Source organism: Salvelinus fontinalis, chromosome 40 (assembly GCF_029448725.1).
Source record: "Salvelinus fontinalis isolate EN_2023a chromosome 40, ASM2944872v1, whole genome shotgun sequence".
In the NCBI taxonomy this organism is placed as follows: domain Eukaryota; kingdom Metazoa; phylum Chordata; class Actinopteri; order Salmoniformes; family Salmonidae; genus Salvelinus; species Salvelinus fontinalis.
Window position 1 is genome coordinate 19570375 of NC_074704.1, and position 19076 is coordinate 19589450.

The 19076-nt window shown below is 45.8% G+C and overlaps 1 protein-coding gene across 6 annotated transcripts in view; it reads right to left on the minus strand.

The window, feature by feature from the left end:
* LOC129839386 (girdin-like) overlaps positions 1-19076 on the minus strand; it is a 30380-nt gene that overhangs the window by 2650 nt on the left and 8654 nt on the right. Inside the window, exons 7-28 of one of the 6 annotated variants that reach the window (XM_055906800.1) lie at positions 15598-15717; positions 14515-14684; positions 13020-13101; positions 12043-12201; positions 11557-11703; positions 11084-11228; positions 10658-10842; positions 9974-10481; positions 9386-9659; positions 8057-8183; positions 7634-7764; positions 7255-7393; positions 6918-7091; positions 6445-6606; positions 5727-6004; positions 5244-5387; positions 4728-4914; positions 3851-3996; positions 2851-2943; positions 2447-2679; positions 437-682; positions 56-121 (exon numbers count right to left, since the gene is read on the minus strand). In XM_055906800.1, the coding sequence (XP_055762775.1) occupies positions 56-121; positions 437-682; positions 2447-2679; positions 2851-2943; positions 3851-3996; positions 4728-4914; positions 5244-5387; positions 5727-6004; positions 6445-6606; positions 6918-7091; positions 7255-7393; positions 7634-7764; positions 8057-8183; positions 9386-9659; positions 9974-10481; positions 10658-10842; positions 11084-11228; positions 11557-11703; positions 12043-12201; positions 13020-13101; positions 14515-14684; positions 15598-15717 (3916 nt within the window). Of the gene's footprint in view, positions 1-55; positions 122-436; positions 683-1397; positions 1482-2446; positions 2680-2850; positions 2944-3850; positions 3997-4727; positions 4915-5243; positions 5388-5726; positions 6005-6444; positions 6607-6917; positions 7092-7254; positions 7397-7633; positions 7765-8056; positions 8184-9385; positions 9660-9973; positions 10482-10657; positions 10843-11083; positions 11229-11556; positions 11704-12042; positions 12202-13019; positions 13102-14514; positions 14685-15008; positions 15344-15597; positions 15718-19076 lie in introns of those variants that run through there. The other 5 variants (XM_055906799.1, XM_055906801.1, XM_055906804.1 and 2 more) reach the window with 5 other exon arrangements.

Genomic DNA, 19076 nt, shown 5'->3' on the forward strand with positions numbered 1-19076 from the left:
GAATAGGTTGCCATTTGGGAACCCTCAAATAATGAGTTAGCGGGATGTTGTTTACCGTGGTTTTGTAGTTCATCACCGTCATCAAAGTCAGTCGCCACAGCACTGTCATTATAATCCTTGTCTGTGCAACACAAAATGGCAGGGGACGGAAAATGAGACAACACTGTGTGGGTATCCAGGAGTGAGGCGGTGTTGCGGTCAAACTGGTCAGGTTAAAAGCAAGAGAAGCGTATGGGAAGTGGTAGTGTTCATTCAAACAAACAGAATTGCAGATGTTTGAAGCAACACATACCTACAGAGACGTTGTAGCTCAAACCCCTTAGCAAATGTACCCTTGTAGCATGATTCTTAAAACTACAGCAAAAGGTGTTCATAGCAGATAGCTGATGAAGATGTCAAATGGAAGGACGTAATATGGATGGTGGAATGACTCTACCTGTCAAACATGGCTCATTGCTATCAGTGGCAGCGGCAGCAGCAGTGGTGGTGGGATAAAACAAAGGAGTGGTGGTGGGCTGGTGTTGATGGTTGATGATGGACAAGATGGAGTCGCTCATGGATGAGGTCATAGACTCCTTCCTGGATCTGTCATTCTTGATCTCTGACCCCTCTAGCTGCTCAGGGTCCTCAGACAGGGTTGAGGGGTACACCAAGTCATTCAGTTTGTCCAGGTCATTCAGGGCTGGGGGTGGAGGTGGAGAGAGATGACTTGAGTTGCCTCTGGTAATGGGGAAGTCATATATTTTCTTTCCCTTCCTGTCTTTCATTCAAAGGAGAGAAGGTTCTACGCACTTCACTTGAAAAGTATGACGTTTATCAATAACTACGGTTTTAGCCTCACAACCTCCGTCAGAGTCTTCCTGCCTTCCAGCAATGTGGTCCCGAGAAACTAAAACATTATGCAGTACCAGTGTTCTGCAATGCAGTATTCCCCCGCCCTCTTGTGTAACTCTACAGAACTGCATGGAGAACTGAAGAGTGAAAATATCTATGGTAGCGGATGCTTATGCTAACAGCGAGAAAGAGTGGGTATGGGTATCAAAATTGCAATATATAGCAATATTATGGCTGAACTCAATAATAGGAAGGTTGCCAAGCTGCACACTTTGCAGAACTCTACACGGAATCACACAGAGTATTGTCTAGGAGGATTTCTGCTGCATTCATTAAAACAATGGTAGACTAAAGAATAAGGTAAAGCATAGTTCACTAGCCTGGGTCCCAGATCTGTTTGTGCTGTCTTGACAACTTTGTATGGACTTCTCAATCCTAAGAAGTTGGCAAGACAGCACAAACAGATCTGGGACCCAGGCTAATAGTTTGCTAATGATGAGAAAATAGGCAGGTTGCAGCCAAGATGAGGTAGTCACGAGACATCGACCCATCATGTTTCTTACACATGGAACGACGAAAGAGGGACTTGACTTTGTCCTTATCCTTCAGTCTGTTCCTCATAAGGGGAAAGATTTTCAGAGTGGACACTTTACAGTGTGGGACAACAAGGGACAGGGGAGGGAGAAACAGGGGAGGGAGAAACAGGGGAGGGAGAAACAGGGGAGGATGAAGGGAGGGGAACGGAGAGAACACGTTAACACACACAAAACAGACATGGGGAAAGACAGAAATAGACAAAACACGAGTTTGGCCTTATTGAGGGAAGGATCCACGTAAAGAAACATGCAGACATATCCATAGTGCAACACTAAGTAACAACTGTTTATGCATGTCTGTCAAATAAACCCACGTATACAACACAGCCCTCAAACTACACTCTGGACCTCCAAGACAGTTCCACTGCCTTTTTAAATTGTTCCCCTCTAATCAGGGACTGATTTAGACCTGGGACACCAGGTGTGTGCAATTAATTATTATGTAGAACAAAGAAGCAGCAGGCTCCGGACCTCGTAGGGTCAGAGGTGAGTTATCCTGCTATACAGGGTAGATACAGACAGAGCAGCCCTACATCTTACCACTTCAGAAGTCAAGTGTGTATGAGGATTTCTTACCCAGGACTCCTATACAATGGCACAGCAACAGATGAGCTTCCAACAGATCATTTTTATTCCTTCTCATAGATATCTGTGTAAAGAGCCTGGGAGAAGGGTCTATCTTGATACAAATAGGAGGAGTCTGTCTTGTAGGGCCGTCAAATAAAGATGTAGCAATTGAGTGACTTCTGTCTCCCTGTCCAATCGGTGGTGGCTGGGGGAGGTTCCCTGCAGTAACCGGCTCCGCCCATATGTTCTATCCCTGATGGCCGTGGCTGCGGGGTCGGCCGTAGCGGGGGAAGGGGCCTAGCTGTCGCTCTCTCTTCTTGGCCTATAGCTCGTAGCAGGGCGGGTGGGCCTGCGGTGATGGCGGAGCGTGATTGGACAGCCCGTTTCTGCCTGGCCTATCAGGGCTCTAAGACGGGACCAATGGGAGGGGATAAGGAGGTCATACTCACTGCTGCTCCTCCGGGGGGAGGTGGTGGACCCACCCGAGCCGTCCGAACCCACGAAGGAGTCGTTGTCCTGGCAACAGGGAGCAGAGGGGGAGGTGGGCGGGAGGGCCTCGAAGGACCCAGAGCGTGTGGGGGTGAAGGAGCGATGGTGGTCAGAAGAGGAGGCGGGGCCACAACGCTCACGGCTCCTCGGCTTCATCAGCTTCCTCATTTTCAGGGCGATCCAGTTCCCACGCCTCGGGAAATATAATAGATATGTTAAAATCGATATAGAATAGGATAAACTTTGTCCTTGATGGGAAAATTGTCTTAAAAATAAACAGGTAAAACGAACTAATACTGTATCCAAACTAATGAATCTTGTCACTGTCAAAGTGAATTCATTTCCTGTCCAAACGGCACTGTACCTCCGTGGGGGTGAGGGGTCATAGAACTTATACTGATCCATGATCTTCTCCTCCAGCTTCTCCTTCTGTCTCCTCAGCTCATTCAGCTTGTCTCTGAGAGGAGAGAGAGAAATACCGTGTTTCACACAGAGAGGTAACATCAACAGAAGAGGTGTCGCTGCCGCAAAGACGGCTGGTGTGTTTACGTCTTAGAATAAACTCTGACTGAACTGTCTCAACCGTCACACTCGGCACCTTTAAACACCATCAAACCCCGAAGTCGTATTTATTAGGCAGCAAATGGAAGAAAATGTACTGAAACAGTGAGGGAATACATGTACTCGTCCAATAAGGAACTCTCATTTCCGTTTTCCGTTGCAAAGCGTTTTCCGTTGCATGCCGCAACGAATACGACCCAGGTGAAAAGAATGTGAATGTTTTATTTCCATACATATTACACATAGCTTAGTATGCCCCATATGTCCAGAAGATAAACTCAAAATGGGGGAGATTTATTCCATATAGGCCAACGTTAACACTAGCAGAGATAGGATTTTTTTTTAGGTCCGTCAACTTTTTTTTCTAAACTGGCACTACAGATGGCAGACGACATCAATAATCCATGCTCTGTCAAACTCAGAGGCCCAGTGGTGTTGGTGCTCTAAATATGATGGGATGCACTGTGTTTTTGGTGCATCGGTGCTCTATAGCTAAATCAACGCCTTGTGTTTTGTGCTGCTCTGGAATGCCTTGTGTCCTATGTGAAGCCCATTGTTTAACCACAATGTGAATACATTCCATAAGTCTATCATTATGAGAAGAACTATACTGTGGCTGTAGCTACTATTGTACAAACTATGCTCTTATACACTGTAGATATACTGTACAGTGTCTGCTGCTGATGGAACATCTAATTCCTTTGGTTCAATTAACTTGTAATTCAGTCCATTAACTGCAAGTTGGATTGCAAGGGGTTAAAGCTCTAGGACTCGGCATTCAGCCAGATAGATGGGTCCCTTACATGTGCTGTCTCTGTTCTACGTGGAACAGGTCCTTGCTCTCCATGGTCTGTTCTAGCAGGGTGCGGTTCTGCAGCATCAGGGTCTGGATCTGGTCCAGCAGGTGACGGTTCTCCTCCTCCAGGTTCCCCTTCAACTGACTCAGCAGCTAGACACAGGGGCACATAGTATATGTCAATGACTTCTTTAAGTGATAGAATTACTACAACACATCAATCTGGCACGAAACTGCGTTAAGAGCAAATGCGAATGCGTAAATCCTCACATAGCCTCTTTGTATAGTGCTTGGGGAATACAGAATCCAATTACTTTGCCAGCAATGCTGTAATGACCCTGGGTTAATAAGGGTGGAGAATCGACTTGAGCATGCTTCTGTGGTACAGTCGACGGCGCGCTGGGCTTCGGGTCAGAAGGTGGAGGGTCCGAGCCGCACTCCCCGACTGTTTCATTACGATACGGTCAACAACACCTTCATTACAACTGTACGGAATTTTGATCAAGTTTTGATTGATTAAAATGGATGCTTTTAGGTAAATATATTTTTAATTATAACTCAAATGAACCTGGATGGTGAAAGTATTATTAGAAACTGGGTGGTTCGAACCCTGAATTTTGATTGGCTGACAGCCGTGGTATCTCAGACCGCATACCACGGGTATGACAAAACATTCATTTTTACTGGTCTAATTACATTTGTAACCAGTTTATAATAGCAGTAAGGCACCTCGGGGGTTTGTTGTATATGGCCAATATATCACGGCTAAGGGTTGTATCCAGGCACTCCGCGTTGCGTCAAGGTTAAGAACAGCCCTTAATCGTGGTATATTGGTCATTTACCACACCACCTCGAGCCTTATTGCTTAAATATATCCTTCATACCTCACACTGGTTGGTGAGCTTGGTGTTGGTGATGTCTAGCTGTTGGTACTGCTCTCTGAGCTTGTTGAAGTTGGACTCTAGCTTGGTCTGCTCCAGCTTGGTGCTGTTCAGCAGGGTCTTCATGTTCTTATGGTCCGCCTGGAGCTCCTCCTGATCCTTCAACAGCTGGCGGTACGTCTGGTTCAGCCTGGGGGCACATAGAAATATACATAGAAGAAACACTCTGAAAAAAGTAAAGCGAAAACATATTGATAAGAACAACAGTTAGACAAGCAAAGTTGTCTGAATTCTATGTAAAAAGCTATCAGCCTGTAACTATCTTTATTGTGAGCTTATGTGTGTAGTGAGCTATGCTGTGTGTAGAGGGAGTCTTTGTCATCTTTAGGAGATGCTGTGTGTGTGTGTGTGTGTGTGTGTGTGTGTGTGTGTGTGTGTGTGTGTGTGTGTGTGTGTGTGTGTGTGTGTGTGTGTGTGTGTGTGTGTGTGTGTGTGTGTTATGCTATGTGCGCCCCTCACCAGTCCTTCTCATCCCGGAGCTGTCGACACTCTGAGGCGGTGGTCCTGTGCTGCTCCTTCTCCACAGACATCTTGTCCTGCTCCTCTCTCAGAGCCTTCTCCAGACCCTCTAGTTTGGCCTTCTGCTGCAGCAGCGTTTTGTACCTACAGCAACACGCCATCGTGGTTATTTAGAGAGCTTTCCCCTCGGTTGCTGTTTTCGTTGCATGGATGGGAAATGAGTGTCACAGCCATTGATGAGTGTCTTTGATAAAATATGAATGGATAGAAGCTATATACTGTAGTTTTAAAATCCACATGATTTTTCAAGATCCATTTGACTTGGTGGCACAACAGATATCCTTATTGTTGCACGAGAACATAACATAGCAACACAAAAAAATGTACTTTTATGTTGAGAGGTGGAATTTAAGCAACCATTACTCAAGCATTCAAATTGTATACCATGAACCATCAGAATGGTCTCTGGTCCCCCTCCTCTACCTGTCCTCCAGCGTTCTATGCTCCAGCTCCAGAGTGCGGTGGACGTTCTTCAGACAGCCATGTTTTCCCATCAGGGCCTCGTAGTCCATGGCTTGTCTCTCGTGCAGCGCCGCCAGCCTCTCGTGGTCCCTCAGGAGCTGGTCGTACACGCCGCGCAGCTCCTCGCGCTCACGCATGGCCACCTCCTTATCACCCTCAGTGCTGGATTGTTGGCATTGGAGCTGAGCGTTCTGGGCCAGGAGTGATGCACTCTGGGAGTTCAGAGTGGACTTCTCCACCTGTGGATGGATAGGCGTGGAGATGATTATAATGTATGAAAAGGTTGTAATTCAAAGATATGAGTTTATACTGTATAAGATGAAATACTACTCATACCATGTATGAAAGGACTCTATAGGAAGTGGTTCACATTTAACAAATCAACTAAAGTTGCATTCAAACTGCTTCATGTAACACCACCCTTACAGTATCAGGTTCTACTAGAATGGCATTATATGAGGCAACTTGAGTGGGGTCTGTCCTAGGTATAAAAACAAGATGAATCCAATGCAGAATGGATACCTGCACACAGATTTCACTTCAAAATAAAAGTACTCACTTCAAAATAAAAGTTCACATTTTGGAAGCATTAAATCAGTGTGTGGGTATTTCTGTGTTTTGAGTATCTTATCAGTATGCTAGGAGTATATTAGTATATCAGGAATGTTGCTCCTCTAACCTGCAGGTTAGCGTTGTGTGTCTGGAGAGCCGTGTTGTTCTCCTGCAGGGAGGCGGTCTGTCTCTGCAGGGCCAGGATCTGAGCCTGCAGGCCGTCTGACTGGGTCTCCAGCTGTCTGAGCTGGGCCTGCAGTGCCTGACGCTCTGCCTGCAGTGTGGCATTCTGCAGTAGGGGAGGAAAAGAGGGACAAGTCAATAATACATAGAAAAAATGGGAAGCTGGTGTTGATCCATAGTAATAGTCTGGTTGAGATGGATAACAGTTGCATTAACGTGGCAATGTAATGTAATTCAATAATGAAGCGTCTGCTAAATGACTAAAATGTAAAGTAGGTTTGATTTCTATCATGCCATAGTCATTATTGGGAGGACTTTAAACAAAGTCAGATGCATTTCAGGAAATATAAACATTGAAATAAGAGCATCAAATTTAGTGCTTAGTCACAACATGATGACACAAAGTTCTCCACTCACGTTCCTCTCCACCTCGATGAGGCGGTCCTTGACCCTCAGCAGCTCCCTGGTGGCCTCCTGACTCTCCCACTGCCATCCGCTTACCGCCCTGTCACTCTCCCTCTGAGGGGTGGGGCTACGGGCCGCATGCTCCTCCTCCTCCCTCTGCAACAGGGCTTCGTAGTTCAGACGCACCTGTAGGGGGTCAAGATCAAAGGTCAGATACCGCTACTGAGCGAGGCCATTTGTCAACTTCAGGCTTCAATATGCTTTGAAAAGGAATTCCAATGTAAAAGTGAATGAATGTAGACAAGGTATAGTTTCCCTTTGAAACGGAGGAACTTTAGGCCAGACTCACAGTCTTGAGCTCTTGACGTAGCTGCTGGTTGAGGGTGGAGGACTCCTGCAGACGAGCCTCAACGGCAGCCATCTTGTCTTCTTTGATCTGCAGGGACCTCTTCAGAGACGACTCCAGCTCAGACTCCAACATCTTGAACCTACTGGGGAGAGGGAAATAAAATAAAGGGGGATTTAGAACAACACGTGGGGGAGGGGAAAGTAGACATATTTTTCTGTATTTTGTCACAGACTTGAAAAATAACTCACCAATCTATTGTTATGTGCATAACACAGCCATTCACGAACTGAATTGAAGATTTGTGTAACTATCACCTAACCTGGTTTATGGGGGGTAGACTAAATCAGTTGCATGAACCTCGCTGTGTCCAGTGTTTCACCTGTTGTCTGGAGTTTCCTCGTCACTCTGTGGTGATGCGTCCTGGTTGAGGACTCTCATCTCCAGCTCGTGGGCCAGCCTCTCCAGCTCATTCTCCCTCTGCTGGGTCTTCAGCTTGTCACTCACCAACTCCTACAGAGGAACGACGGTCAGAAATATCCGCTTTTTTTATCATCACATATTTCAGTTCAGTGACTCCTCTTGCAGCCATATAAAGCTCTTGTGACCAATTAACTATTTATCAGAGAGCTGTTAAATCAAAAACAATTGATATATATTCATGACATGTGATCTAAATCGCCACGAATTCAAGCTCGCTTAACTTTATCTTTCCATAAGGAAACGTACAAATCTGTCATGTCAGGCACACTGAAATACATGAGTAACACACATAAGAAGCTAATGCTGATCTGAGTGGCTTCACCTCTCTCAGGGTGACCAGGGCCCTCTGGCTGATCGCTCCCTGCTTGGCCAGCTCTCTGTTATCCCTCTCCAGCCCCTTGACCCTCTCCTCCACCTCCTTCAGCCTCTCCACCTCCTTCCCCATCCCCCTGTTATAATTTAATAGAAATATAAACCATTTAGCAGATGCTTTTATCCAAAGCAACTTACAGTACAGTCAGGGCACACATTTTTGCATATTGTATTGTATATGAGTAGATACATTTGTATACGAGTGCATACTTTTTTATACAGTTGAAGACGGAAACAGGTACAAAAATATCTATATCCACAGTAAAACGAGTTCTATATCGACATAACCTGAAAGGCCACTCAGCAAGGAAGAAGACACTGCTCCAAAACCGCCATAAAAAAGCCAGACTACGGTTTGCAACTGCACATGGGGACAAAGATCGTACTTTTTGGAGAAATGTCCTCTGGTCTGATGAAACAAAAATAGAACTGTTTGGCCATAATGACCATCGTTACGTTTGGAGGAAAAAGCGGGAGGCTTGCAAGCCGAGGTAACCCGTGAAGCACGGGGGGGGGGGCAGCATCATGTTGTGGGGGTGCTTTGTTGCAGGAGGGATTGGTGCACTTCACAAAATAGATGGCATCATGAGGCTGGGAAATTATGTGGATATATTGAAGCAACATCTCAAGACATCAGTCAGGAAGTTATAGCTTGGTCACAAATGGGTCTTCCAAATGGACAATGACCCCAAGCATACTTCCAAAGTTGTGGCAAAATGGCTTAAGACCAACAAAGTCAAGGTATTGGAGTGGCCATCACAAAGCCCTGACCTCAATCCTATAAAAAATTTGTGTGCAGAACTGAAAAAGCGTGTGCGAGCAGGGAGGCCTACAAACCTGACTCAGTTACACCAGTTCTGTCAGGAGGAATGGGCCAAAATTCACCCAACTTATTGTGGAAAGCTTGTGGAAGGCTACCCGAAACGTTTGACCCATAGTTAAACAATTTAAAGGCAATGCTACCAAATACTAATTGAGTGTATGCAAACTTCTGGACCACTGGGAATGAGATGAAAGAAATAAAAACTTAAATAAATCATTCTCTCAACTATTATTCTGACATTTAACATTCTTAAAATAAAGTGGTGATCCTAACTGACCTAAGACAGGGAACTGTTCTCGGATGAAATGTCAGGAATTGTGAACAACTGAGTTTAAATGTATTTGGTGTATGTAAACTTCCGACTTCAACTGTACATGTGATCCCAGCGGGAATCAAACCCACAACCTTGACGTTGCTAGCACCACGATCATATCATGGGGACCATTAGCATCATACCTGTTCTCTCTCTCCAGACTAGCCATTCTCAGGTTGCTCCCGTCCAGGGTAGAGTCCTGGATCTCTGCCTGTTGCCTCAGCCTGCGGTTCTCCTTCTCCAGCCTCCTCTTATCTCTCTCCAGGCCTGAAGCCTCCTGCTCCAGGGTCTGCTTCTCCTGCTCCAGCTGCTCCATACGCCGCGAGGAGATCCTCAGCTCCTCCAGCCCAGCCTGCAGGATCTGGTTCTCAGCCTCCAGCTCGTGGACCTCGGCCTCCAGCCGCTGGAGCTTCCGGCCTGGAGGTGAGTGGATGTATGGATGGAAGGGTGTGGGGGTGGATGGATAGGTGGTTGGATGGATGGGCATGTGCGAGGGTGGGTGGATAAAAAAATAATAATAACACGTCTGAATTAATATAGGCTACTTCATTAATCACCAATCATCAATTATTAGGTTTGCCGGCATACAGAGCACAAAAATCAACAGGCATATGGATCCCTGAACAAATAAAGCGTTTCACATTGCCCATTCAATGCCCCTGTATCTAACGCAACAGAGCCAAACGCTACAAAGAGACAGCAGTCCTACAACATTCTCACAGAAGACCAACCTGTGTTGTCCAGGGCAGCCTGAAGCCGCTGGTTCTCTGTGTCCAGGGCTCTACACTTAGCTTCCAGGCGCTCTGTGTGCTTAGTGGATGAAGAGGAAGCCCTCGTCTGCAGCCCCGTGCTACTGTTCTCCCGACGTGGACTCTTGTTCTTAGAGCAGGGTGAGGTGTCACGAGTCAGAGACACTGAAGCGCCTGGTTGAAGGAGATTGCGGATGTTGTCTTTAGCTACTGCTTCCGGGTCAGCCATGGGGTCACTCAGATGGCAAGACTCTCCGTCTTCGAGTTGGCCTTTCTCTTGCTTCTGAAGGTCCATCTTCTCCTTGAGGGTCTCGCTCTCTCTCTCCAGTCGGTCAATCTCTCCCTCTAGGTCAACCGACACTCCGTTGCACTTTGGGTCCCTGTGATGTGATGTGTCTATGTCAATGTCACAATCCTCTTTGATGACCAATTCAGACTGCTCCCAGGAGGTGTTGTCTAAACTGCCAAGGTACTCTCTAACCACCTCAGCCTAATGAACAAGGAAACACGACCAACATTTTCACATGGAAATAGAACCGTTCACTGCTATAGTTCAATAGAGTCGCCGGAATCCGAATGTGTGGGTTGATGGTTGTACGTGTGCTCCCTGAGCAGCTGTGTGTGTCTATTGTGTTCATGTTTGTGTCGTGGTCCCTGGCTAGTTACCGTGTTTGTGGGTCGCTGGCTGTCCCTCCGCGTGTGCTCGTGGTCATGGTTGTGCTGCGGTCCCAGGCTGAGGTCAGCAGCTCTCAGATCCTCTATGGTCCTGAGCAGGCTTTGGTTCTCTCTCTCCAGCCTCAGCAGATGACTCCTGGTCCCATCAACCACCTCCTCACCCAGAGACTTCTGACCTGAACACAACCATCAGACCGAAAGGATGACAGGAATACGAACTAGCTGTTACATAACCTCCACTATGAACAGACAGGTGAGATAATGACTGAATGGATGATCTTATTGAAGTTATCCTTTTTGTGCCATATAGAATTGTCCATAACGTTAGAATGATATTTCACATGTCATTTCTCTTCCTATAAGTACCATTGCTCCCACAGGGCAGATGAAGTGGGTAGAGTAGACTGTCAGCCTTACCCTGTGAGTTGTCGGGGCTCCTGGAGAGCTGCTCCAGCTCCCATCCCAGGTGCTGTGACTCCTCCATGCTCCTCCTCTGGGCCAGCTCCAGGGCCAGGTTCTCCTCCTGCAGCTCCTCCATGCGCCTCCTGTCCACCTCCTTCTCCTGGGAAGGGCCGAGAGGGAGGACGAGGGTGAGATGACGCTGTTATTCTAAAGATATTCAACTTCCCATTTCTCTATCTGATCTTCGTTGAAAGTATGACCTTTTGACCAGGGCACACACATGTCCACAACATAACCCAAGCATGTATGATCCTCTTTGTCCATCAACCTGTTCCATCGCATGTATCCTCCAATACACATCCTCCTCTGCACTAAGACCAGTCCCTTTCCTATCCTTCCCTTAACCTTTCACCTGTTTCCCCTCAACGTTCATATTGACCACTGTTTACATACATGTAATCCACTGCATAATGCTCCGTGTTTTCTACCTGTTCCATGACGTGGACCCTGGCGTTGAGCAGCAGACTGTGTTTCTCTAGCTGGTGTAGTTTATCAGAGCGGGCCCTCCACCCCTCCAGCTGCTGCTGCAGTACAGCCTTGGTCTCCAGCAACACACAGTTATCCTCCTTCAGCTCCTACAAGATAAGACACAAATCAACGCTGTTACAAAGAAACTCCTGTCGGGTACATGACAACAACAGATTTATGTCAATTGTTAAATGATGAAATACATTAAGTATTGTTTGAGATCTAGCTAAGTTTTTTGCAAAGTGCGATAACAGTAATTTGTAAAACCTTCACATTTGATTTTAAATATTAGTAGCTGTGGTGCTTTGCATTCTGAAACGTTCTAATATAAATTTAACCGTGGACAAAATTCACTTTTTAAGGTAAAACAGCGTTTTGTTTTCAATGTGGCTGTTTATCATGCTATATTCTGAGTATTGAATGTGTTCCTCCGTACGGTACCGTACCTCCACTTTGGCCTTGTAGAACTCCATGTTGTGTAGTTTCTCACGGTATCGTCCCACCTCGCTCTCCAGCTTGTCAGCCCTGATGGCCCTCTCTCTCAGGGCATCCAGCTCGTCACGGTACGTACGGGCTGACCGGGCCTCCGCTAGCAACACAGAGTTCTGATACGGACACCGACACGGGAAAGAGTTTTAGCATACATGGGACACCGTCGTGAGGTAAATATACGGCAAAAGTTCTCTCAAGTGGGGAGAGGAAAATACTGGGAAGTGGCCCCTGTCTTAAAACAAACCTACAGTTTAAACAAAACTATCTACACTGTATTTATCTTTTGAATATTAAAGTCTTTGAATTTCACTGAATGTATGAGAGGTTTCCCTGACCATGTAACCCAGTTGATGAAAAACCATGTTTTAGGCATGAAAATAAATAAGAAATCTCTCTTTCTCCTTTCAAGAAAACAGATTTAGGAAGTCAGGAGATCAAGCTACTGTTGTAGAAAACAGATTTAGGAAGTCAGGAGATCAAGCTACTGTTGTAGAAAACAGATTTAGGAAGTCAGGAGATCAAGCTACTGTTGTAGAAAACAGATTTAGGAAGTCAGGAGATCAAGCTACTGTTGAAGAAAACAGATTTAGGAAGTCAGGAGATCAAGCTACTGTTGAAGAAAACAGATTTAGGAAGTCAGGAGATCAAGCTACTGTTGAAGAAAACAGTGTTGAGGTGTAGCCACGGTCACTAGCTAAGCACTAAGGCTTTATCTACACTGAAGCATAGTGTACATTCATCTGAATAATCTCTGATAGAAGTAAGGATACTGTGTGTCATGTTACTGAGGGATAGAGAGGAGGTCCATGTGTGTGTGTCTGTGTGTGTGTGTGTGTGTGTGTGTGTGTGTGTGTGTGTGTGTGTGTGTGTGTGTGTGTGTGTGTGTGTGTGTGTGTGTGTGTGTGTGTGTGTGTGCGTCTCTTCTCTCTACCTCCTGTTGAATCCTCTTGAACTCAGCCTCCATGTTCTCCAGCTCCTGTCTGCAGTCCAGTACCTGCTCACTCTTCTCCTCTCTGAGCGGGAGGGGGGGAGGGAGGGAGGGAGGGAGGGAGGGAGGGAGGGAGGGAGGGAGGGAGGGAGGGAGGGAGGGAGGGAGGGAAAGAGATGGAGAGGGAGGGTGTAAGTATGCAGAGCTTTTCTTAATGTTGCCGCACAAACGCATGCACGCCACCCGCACGGTCCCGACTTCTACCCCCCATCCACTCAGACAGATACAGTAGGTCAAGTCATACAGCCATTATATACAGCTCTCGGAGAAGACATTTAACATGTTCAGTTTAATATTATATAAGAGAACCCTTTGAAGAACCCCTTTTGGGTTCCATGTAGAACCCTTTTGGGACCCTTTTTTTCTAAGAGTGCAGATATGGGATGCCTGGCTCCTACTTGCTTGACCACAGTCCACCACACACTGCAGCACCCAGACCATCACCTCCTCCACCCCCAGGTTCTCTGGGAAGTAACACCACACTGACCAGGCATCCAATGCATGACCATTTTTTAGAATCCCTAGGAGAAAAACTTCTCTCGTACGTGTTTTCTCACAAACCTATCACTTTGTTGACATCAAGTGTGCCCTACAACCGAAAGCTGTTACATTTCTAGGGACAGAACAGATAGTGTTGGGTTGCATTATGAGGATACTGTACTGCCCAGGGGGTAGAGTCAGCATATCCCGGTTAGACAATGAAAGCGATAAAAGAGAGAAGAGGAGGAGAGGTGTAGGGCTGAATCAGGTCTGGGGGGGTGGCAGGGAGGAAGAGGGCCAAAGTGGGACAATGGCGATGCAAGGCCCTGGAGGTTCATGCCAGGGAGAGAATCTGGGCCAAACTATCCCCAGACACCTTCTCCTGTATCCGTTAAGGATGACTCACTCTCTCTCTCTCTCTCTCTCTCTCTCTCTCTCTCATCACTGTTGACCGTTTGCCTTGTCTCACAGCTCAACTGTTTAACCTCCAAACATATGTGGAGACAACCTGAGAAAAAAAGCACTTACAGAATTTGCTTTCAATTAATTATTAGAAAAATATATAAAATGATACTGGAACTAGTTGGTCTCATTCATGCTATTTCAAATGTTGTCAGAATATAAAACAGGAAATGAAGATGCCCTAGGGTGCTTTTGAGTTCTTTAAAGAAGGCTTACATACAGTATATCCTCTAACGCTGGGTTAGGGAAATGACATATGTATCCTCATAACACAACGAGCAGTTGGGTGGAAGATGACTCAGAAAGTCCTGAAGCAGTACTGCATTACTGTTAAAATGACAGATTGTGCCTTTCAAGTACATTTATGCTTAGCCTGCGTTTGAGATCTGTTTATGTTGTCTTGCCAACCCCGTTGCTGTTATTGTCATGCCCAGGTTACTTTATGACTACTGAGTGGGAGGGTTGGGACTGGGAGTGTCCTTATCTGACTACTCACAGCTCCTGGCGCAGCCGTCTGACCTTGGCCTTGGAGTCGGCCAGCTCTACAGACAGGTGCTGGTGGGATGCCGCCTGCTGTTGCATGCTGGGACAGTCGCTGGGGCACTGGGCGCTGGGCGGAGAGGGTGACGAGGTGGACTCTCTCTCCTGCATTAGCTCTAAAATAGTCTGGGGTGGGGAGGAGAAAAGAACAGAGGGAGGAAAGATGAAAATAGGACAGGAAATGACACTTCTCCTTCACCTGTCATTTCAAGTTCAACTTCCTCCCTTTCAAGTTCCTCCGTTTCAACTTCCTCCATTTCACCACAGAACAATATAAAAGGTTAATCAGTAACTATTGCTATAAAAGCCTAGTAAGACAATGCTCAAAGATATTCCATTGAAATACATTATCGTCAAATTACGGAATATTTTATGACACAGCAATATCTTGTATGACTCAGCAAGGTCAAACCTATAAACACTGTGCAGTATGTCAACAGTTGCCCCTACCTCCAGCTGTGTGTCTCTCTGGTCCACCAGGCCTACGTAAGGATAACATAACACATTCATAACCCTTCATAACCCCTACATAACCCATTTATAACCCCCTACCTCCAGCTGTGTGTCTCTCTGGTCCACCAGGCCGACATAAGGATAACATAACACATTCATAACCCTTCATAACCCCTCCATAACCCATTTATAACCCCCTAACTCCAGCTGTGTCTCTCTGGTCCACCAGGCCTACATAAGGATAACATAACACATTCATAACCCTTCATAACCCATTTATAACCCCCTACCTCCAGCTGTGTGTCTCTCTGGTCCACCAGGCCTACATACAGGATAACATTACACATTCATAACCCTTCCTAACCCCTACATAACCCATTTATAACCCCCTACCTCCAGCTGTGTGTCTCTCTGGTCCACCAGGCCGACATAAGGATAACATAACACATTCATAACCCTTCATAACCCATTTATAACCCCCTACCTCAAGCTGTGTGTCTCTCTGGTCCACCAGGCCTACCTAAGGATAACATAACACATTCATAACCCTTCATAACCCCTCCATAACCAATTTATAACCCCCTACCTCCAGCTGTGTGTCTCTCTGGTCCACCAGGCGTCTGAACAGGGTCTCCAGGTCCTCAGCACAGAGCTCGCTGGCCTCCAGCCAATGGAGGTCCAGTACACTGTCCTGACTGTGGGTAACCTGACCAATCACAGGGAGGAACAGAGAGTTGCAGTCACAATGATTTACAGCACCGAAGGTTGGTGAGGACGGGCTCGTGGTAAAGGCTGCAGCAGAATGAGTGGAATTTATTCAAATAAATCAAACACCTGGTTTGACGCCATTCCATTCGCTCCATTCTCCATATATATGTATCTCAAAGCAGTAGGTGGAATGATACTGTACATAGGTACCACTTCATAATAAATTACCCTAAAAACATGTTAGTGTGTGTAGTCAAGTATAGTGTAATATTGTGCAGGTCTTTTATCAATATCTGTGTGTGTTATTAGACTCATCCTCTAATGTTGCGAAACACCCAGCACATGTGTTTCAAATGACAATGTTCGGACCAATGTTATTGGTCTGTTGCTAGATTGGCTACAATGGAAGACTGGCAATGCAACGGCAGTTTTTTTATTGCACACTGTCCCCAAAAAGTGCTTGATGATCGTGCTGTGTAACAGTGACAGAACACTGTGTATCGTTGTCGCGCACACAAGACAACACGTGCTAGAATGTTCCTTTGGTATTCATTCCTGGGGAATCCTAAAGCCTTTTCATTTAGTTTGCATTGCTCGTGACTTGTTCAGAGTATGTCAAATCTAGCACACTGAATCAGGTGATTCAATCCCTGGTCCTATCACACTTAGAGTACTGTCCAGTTATATGGTCAATCCCTGGTCCTATCACACTTAGAGTACTGTCCAGTTATATGGACAATCCCTGGTCCTATCACACTTAGAGTACTGTCTAGTTATATGGACAATCCCTGGTCCTATCACACTTAGAGTACTGTCCAGTTATATGGTCAATCCCTGGTCCTATCACACATAGAGTACTGTCCAGTTATATGGTAAATCCCTGGTCCTATCACACTTAGAGTACTGTCCAGTTATATGGACAATCCCTGGTCCTATCACACTTAGAGTACTGTCCAGTTATATGGTCAATCCCTGGTCCTATCACACTTAGAGTACTGTCCAGTTATATGGACAATCCCTGGTCCTATCACACTTAGAGTACTGTCCAGTTATATGGACAATCCCTGGTCCTATCACACTTAGAGTACTGTCCAGTTATATGGTCAATCCCTGGTCCTATCACACTTAGAGTACTGTCCAGTTATATGGGCAATCCCTGGTCCTATCACACTTGGAGTACTGCCCAGTTATATGGTCAATCCCTGGTCCTATCACACTTAGAGTACTGTCCAGTTATACGGTCAATCCCTGGTCCTATCACACCTAGAGTACTGTCCAGTTATATGGTCAAGCCCTGGTCCTATCACACTTAGAGTACTGTCCAGTTATATGGTCAGTCCCTGGTCCTATCACACTTAGAGTACTGTCCAGTTATATGGACAATCCCTGGTCCTATCACACTTAGAGTACTGTCCAGTTATATGGTCAATCCCTGGTCCTATCACACTTAGAGTACTGTCCAGTTATATGGTCAATCCCTGGTCCTATCACACTTAGAGTACTGTCCAGTTATATGGACAATCCCTGGTCCTATCACACTTAGAGTACTGTCCAGTTATATGGACAATCCCTGGTCCTATCACACTTAGAGTACTGTCCAGTTATATGGTCAATCCCTGGTCCTATCACACTTAGAGTACTGTCCAGTTATATGGTCAATCCCTGGTCCTATCACACTTAGAGTACTGTCCAGTTATATGGACAATCCCTGGTCCAATTACACTTAGAGTACTGTCCAGTTATATGGACAATCCCTGGTCCTATCACACTTAGAGTACTGTCCAGTTATATGGACAATCCCTGGTCCTATCACACTTAGAGTACTGTCCAGTTATATGGACAATCCCTGGTCCTATCACACTTAGAGTACTGTCCAGTTATATGGTCAATCCCTGGTCCTATCACACTTAGAGTACTGTCCAGTTATATGGACAATCTCTGGTCCTATTACACTTAGAGTACTGTCCAGTTATATGGTCAATCCCTGGTCCTATCACACTTAGAGTACTGCCCAGTTATATGGTCAATCCCTGGTCCTATCACACTTAGAGTACTGTCCAGTTATATGGACAATCCCTGGTCCTATCACACTTAGAGTACTGTCCAGTTATATGATCAATCCCTGGTCCTATCACACTTAGAGTACTGTCTGGTTATATGGTCAATCCCTGGTCCTATCACACTTAGAGTACTGTCCAGTTATATGGACAATCCCTGGTCCTATCACACTTAGAGTACAGTCCAGTTATATGGTAAATCCCTGGTCCTATCACACTTGGAGTACTGCCCAGTTATATGGTCAATCCCTGGTCCTATCACACTTAGAGTACTGTCCAGTTATACGGTCAATCCCTGGTCCTATCACACCTAGAGTACTGTCCAGTTATATGGTCAAGCCCTGGTCCTATCACACTTAGAGTACTGTCCAGTTATATGGTCAGTCCCTGGTCCTATCACACTTAGAGTACTGTCCAGTTATATGGACAATCCCTGGTCCTATCACACTTAGAGTACTGTCCAGTTATATGGTCAATCCCTGGTCCTATCACACTTAGAGTACTGTCCAGTTATATGGTCAATCCCTGGTCCTATCACACTTAGAGTACTGTCCAGTTATATGGACAATCCCTGGTCCTATCACACTTAGAGTACTGTCCAGTTATATGGACAATCCCTGGTCCTATCACACTTAGAGTACTGTCCAGTTATATGGTCAATCCCTGGTCCTATCACACTTAGAGTACTGTCCAGTTATATGGTCAATCCCTGGTCCTATCACACTTAGAGTACTGTCCAGTTATATGGACAATCCCTGGTCCAATTACACTTAGAGTACTGTCCAGTTATATGGACAATCCCTGGTCCTATCACACTTAGAGTACTGTCCAGTTATATGGACAATCCCTGGTCCTATCACACTTAGAGTACTGTCCAGTTATATGGACAATCCCTGGTCCTATCACACTTAGAGTACTGTCCAGTTATATGGTCAATCCCTGGTCCTATCACACTTAGAGTACTGTCCAGTTATATGGACAATCTCTGGTCCTATTACACTTAGAGTACTGTCCAGTTATATGGTCAATCCCTGGTCCTATCACACTTAGAGTACTGCCCAGTTATATGGTCAATCCCTGGTCCTATCACACTTAGAGTACTGTCCAGTTATATGGACAATCCCTGGTCCTATCACACTTAGAGTACTGTCCAGTTATATGATCAATCCCTGGTCCTATCACACTTAGAGTACTGTCTGGTTATATGGTCAATCCCTGGTCCTATCACACTTAGAGTACTGTCCAGTTATATGGACAATCCCTGGTCCTATCACACTTAGAGTACAGTCCAGTTATATGG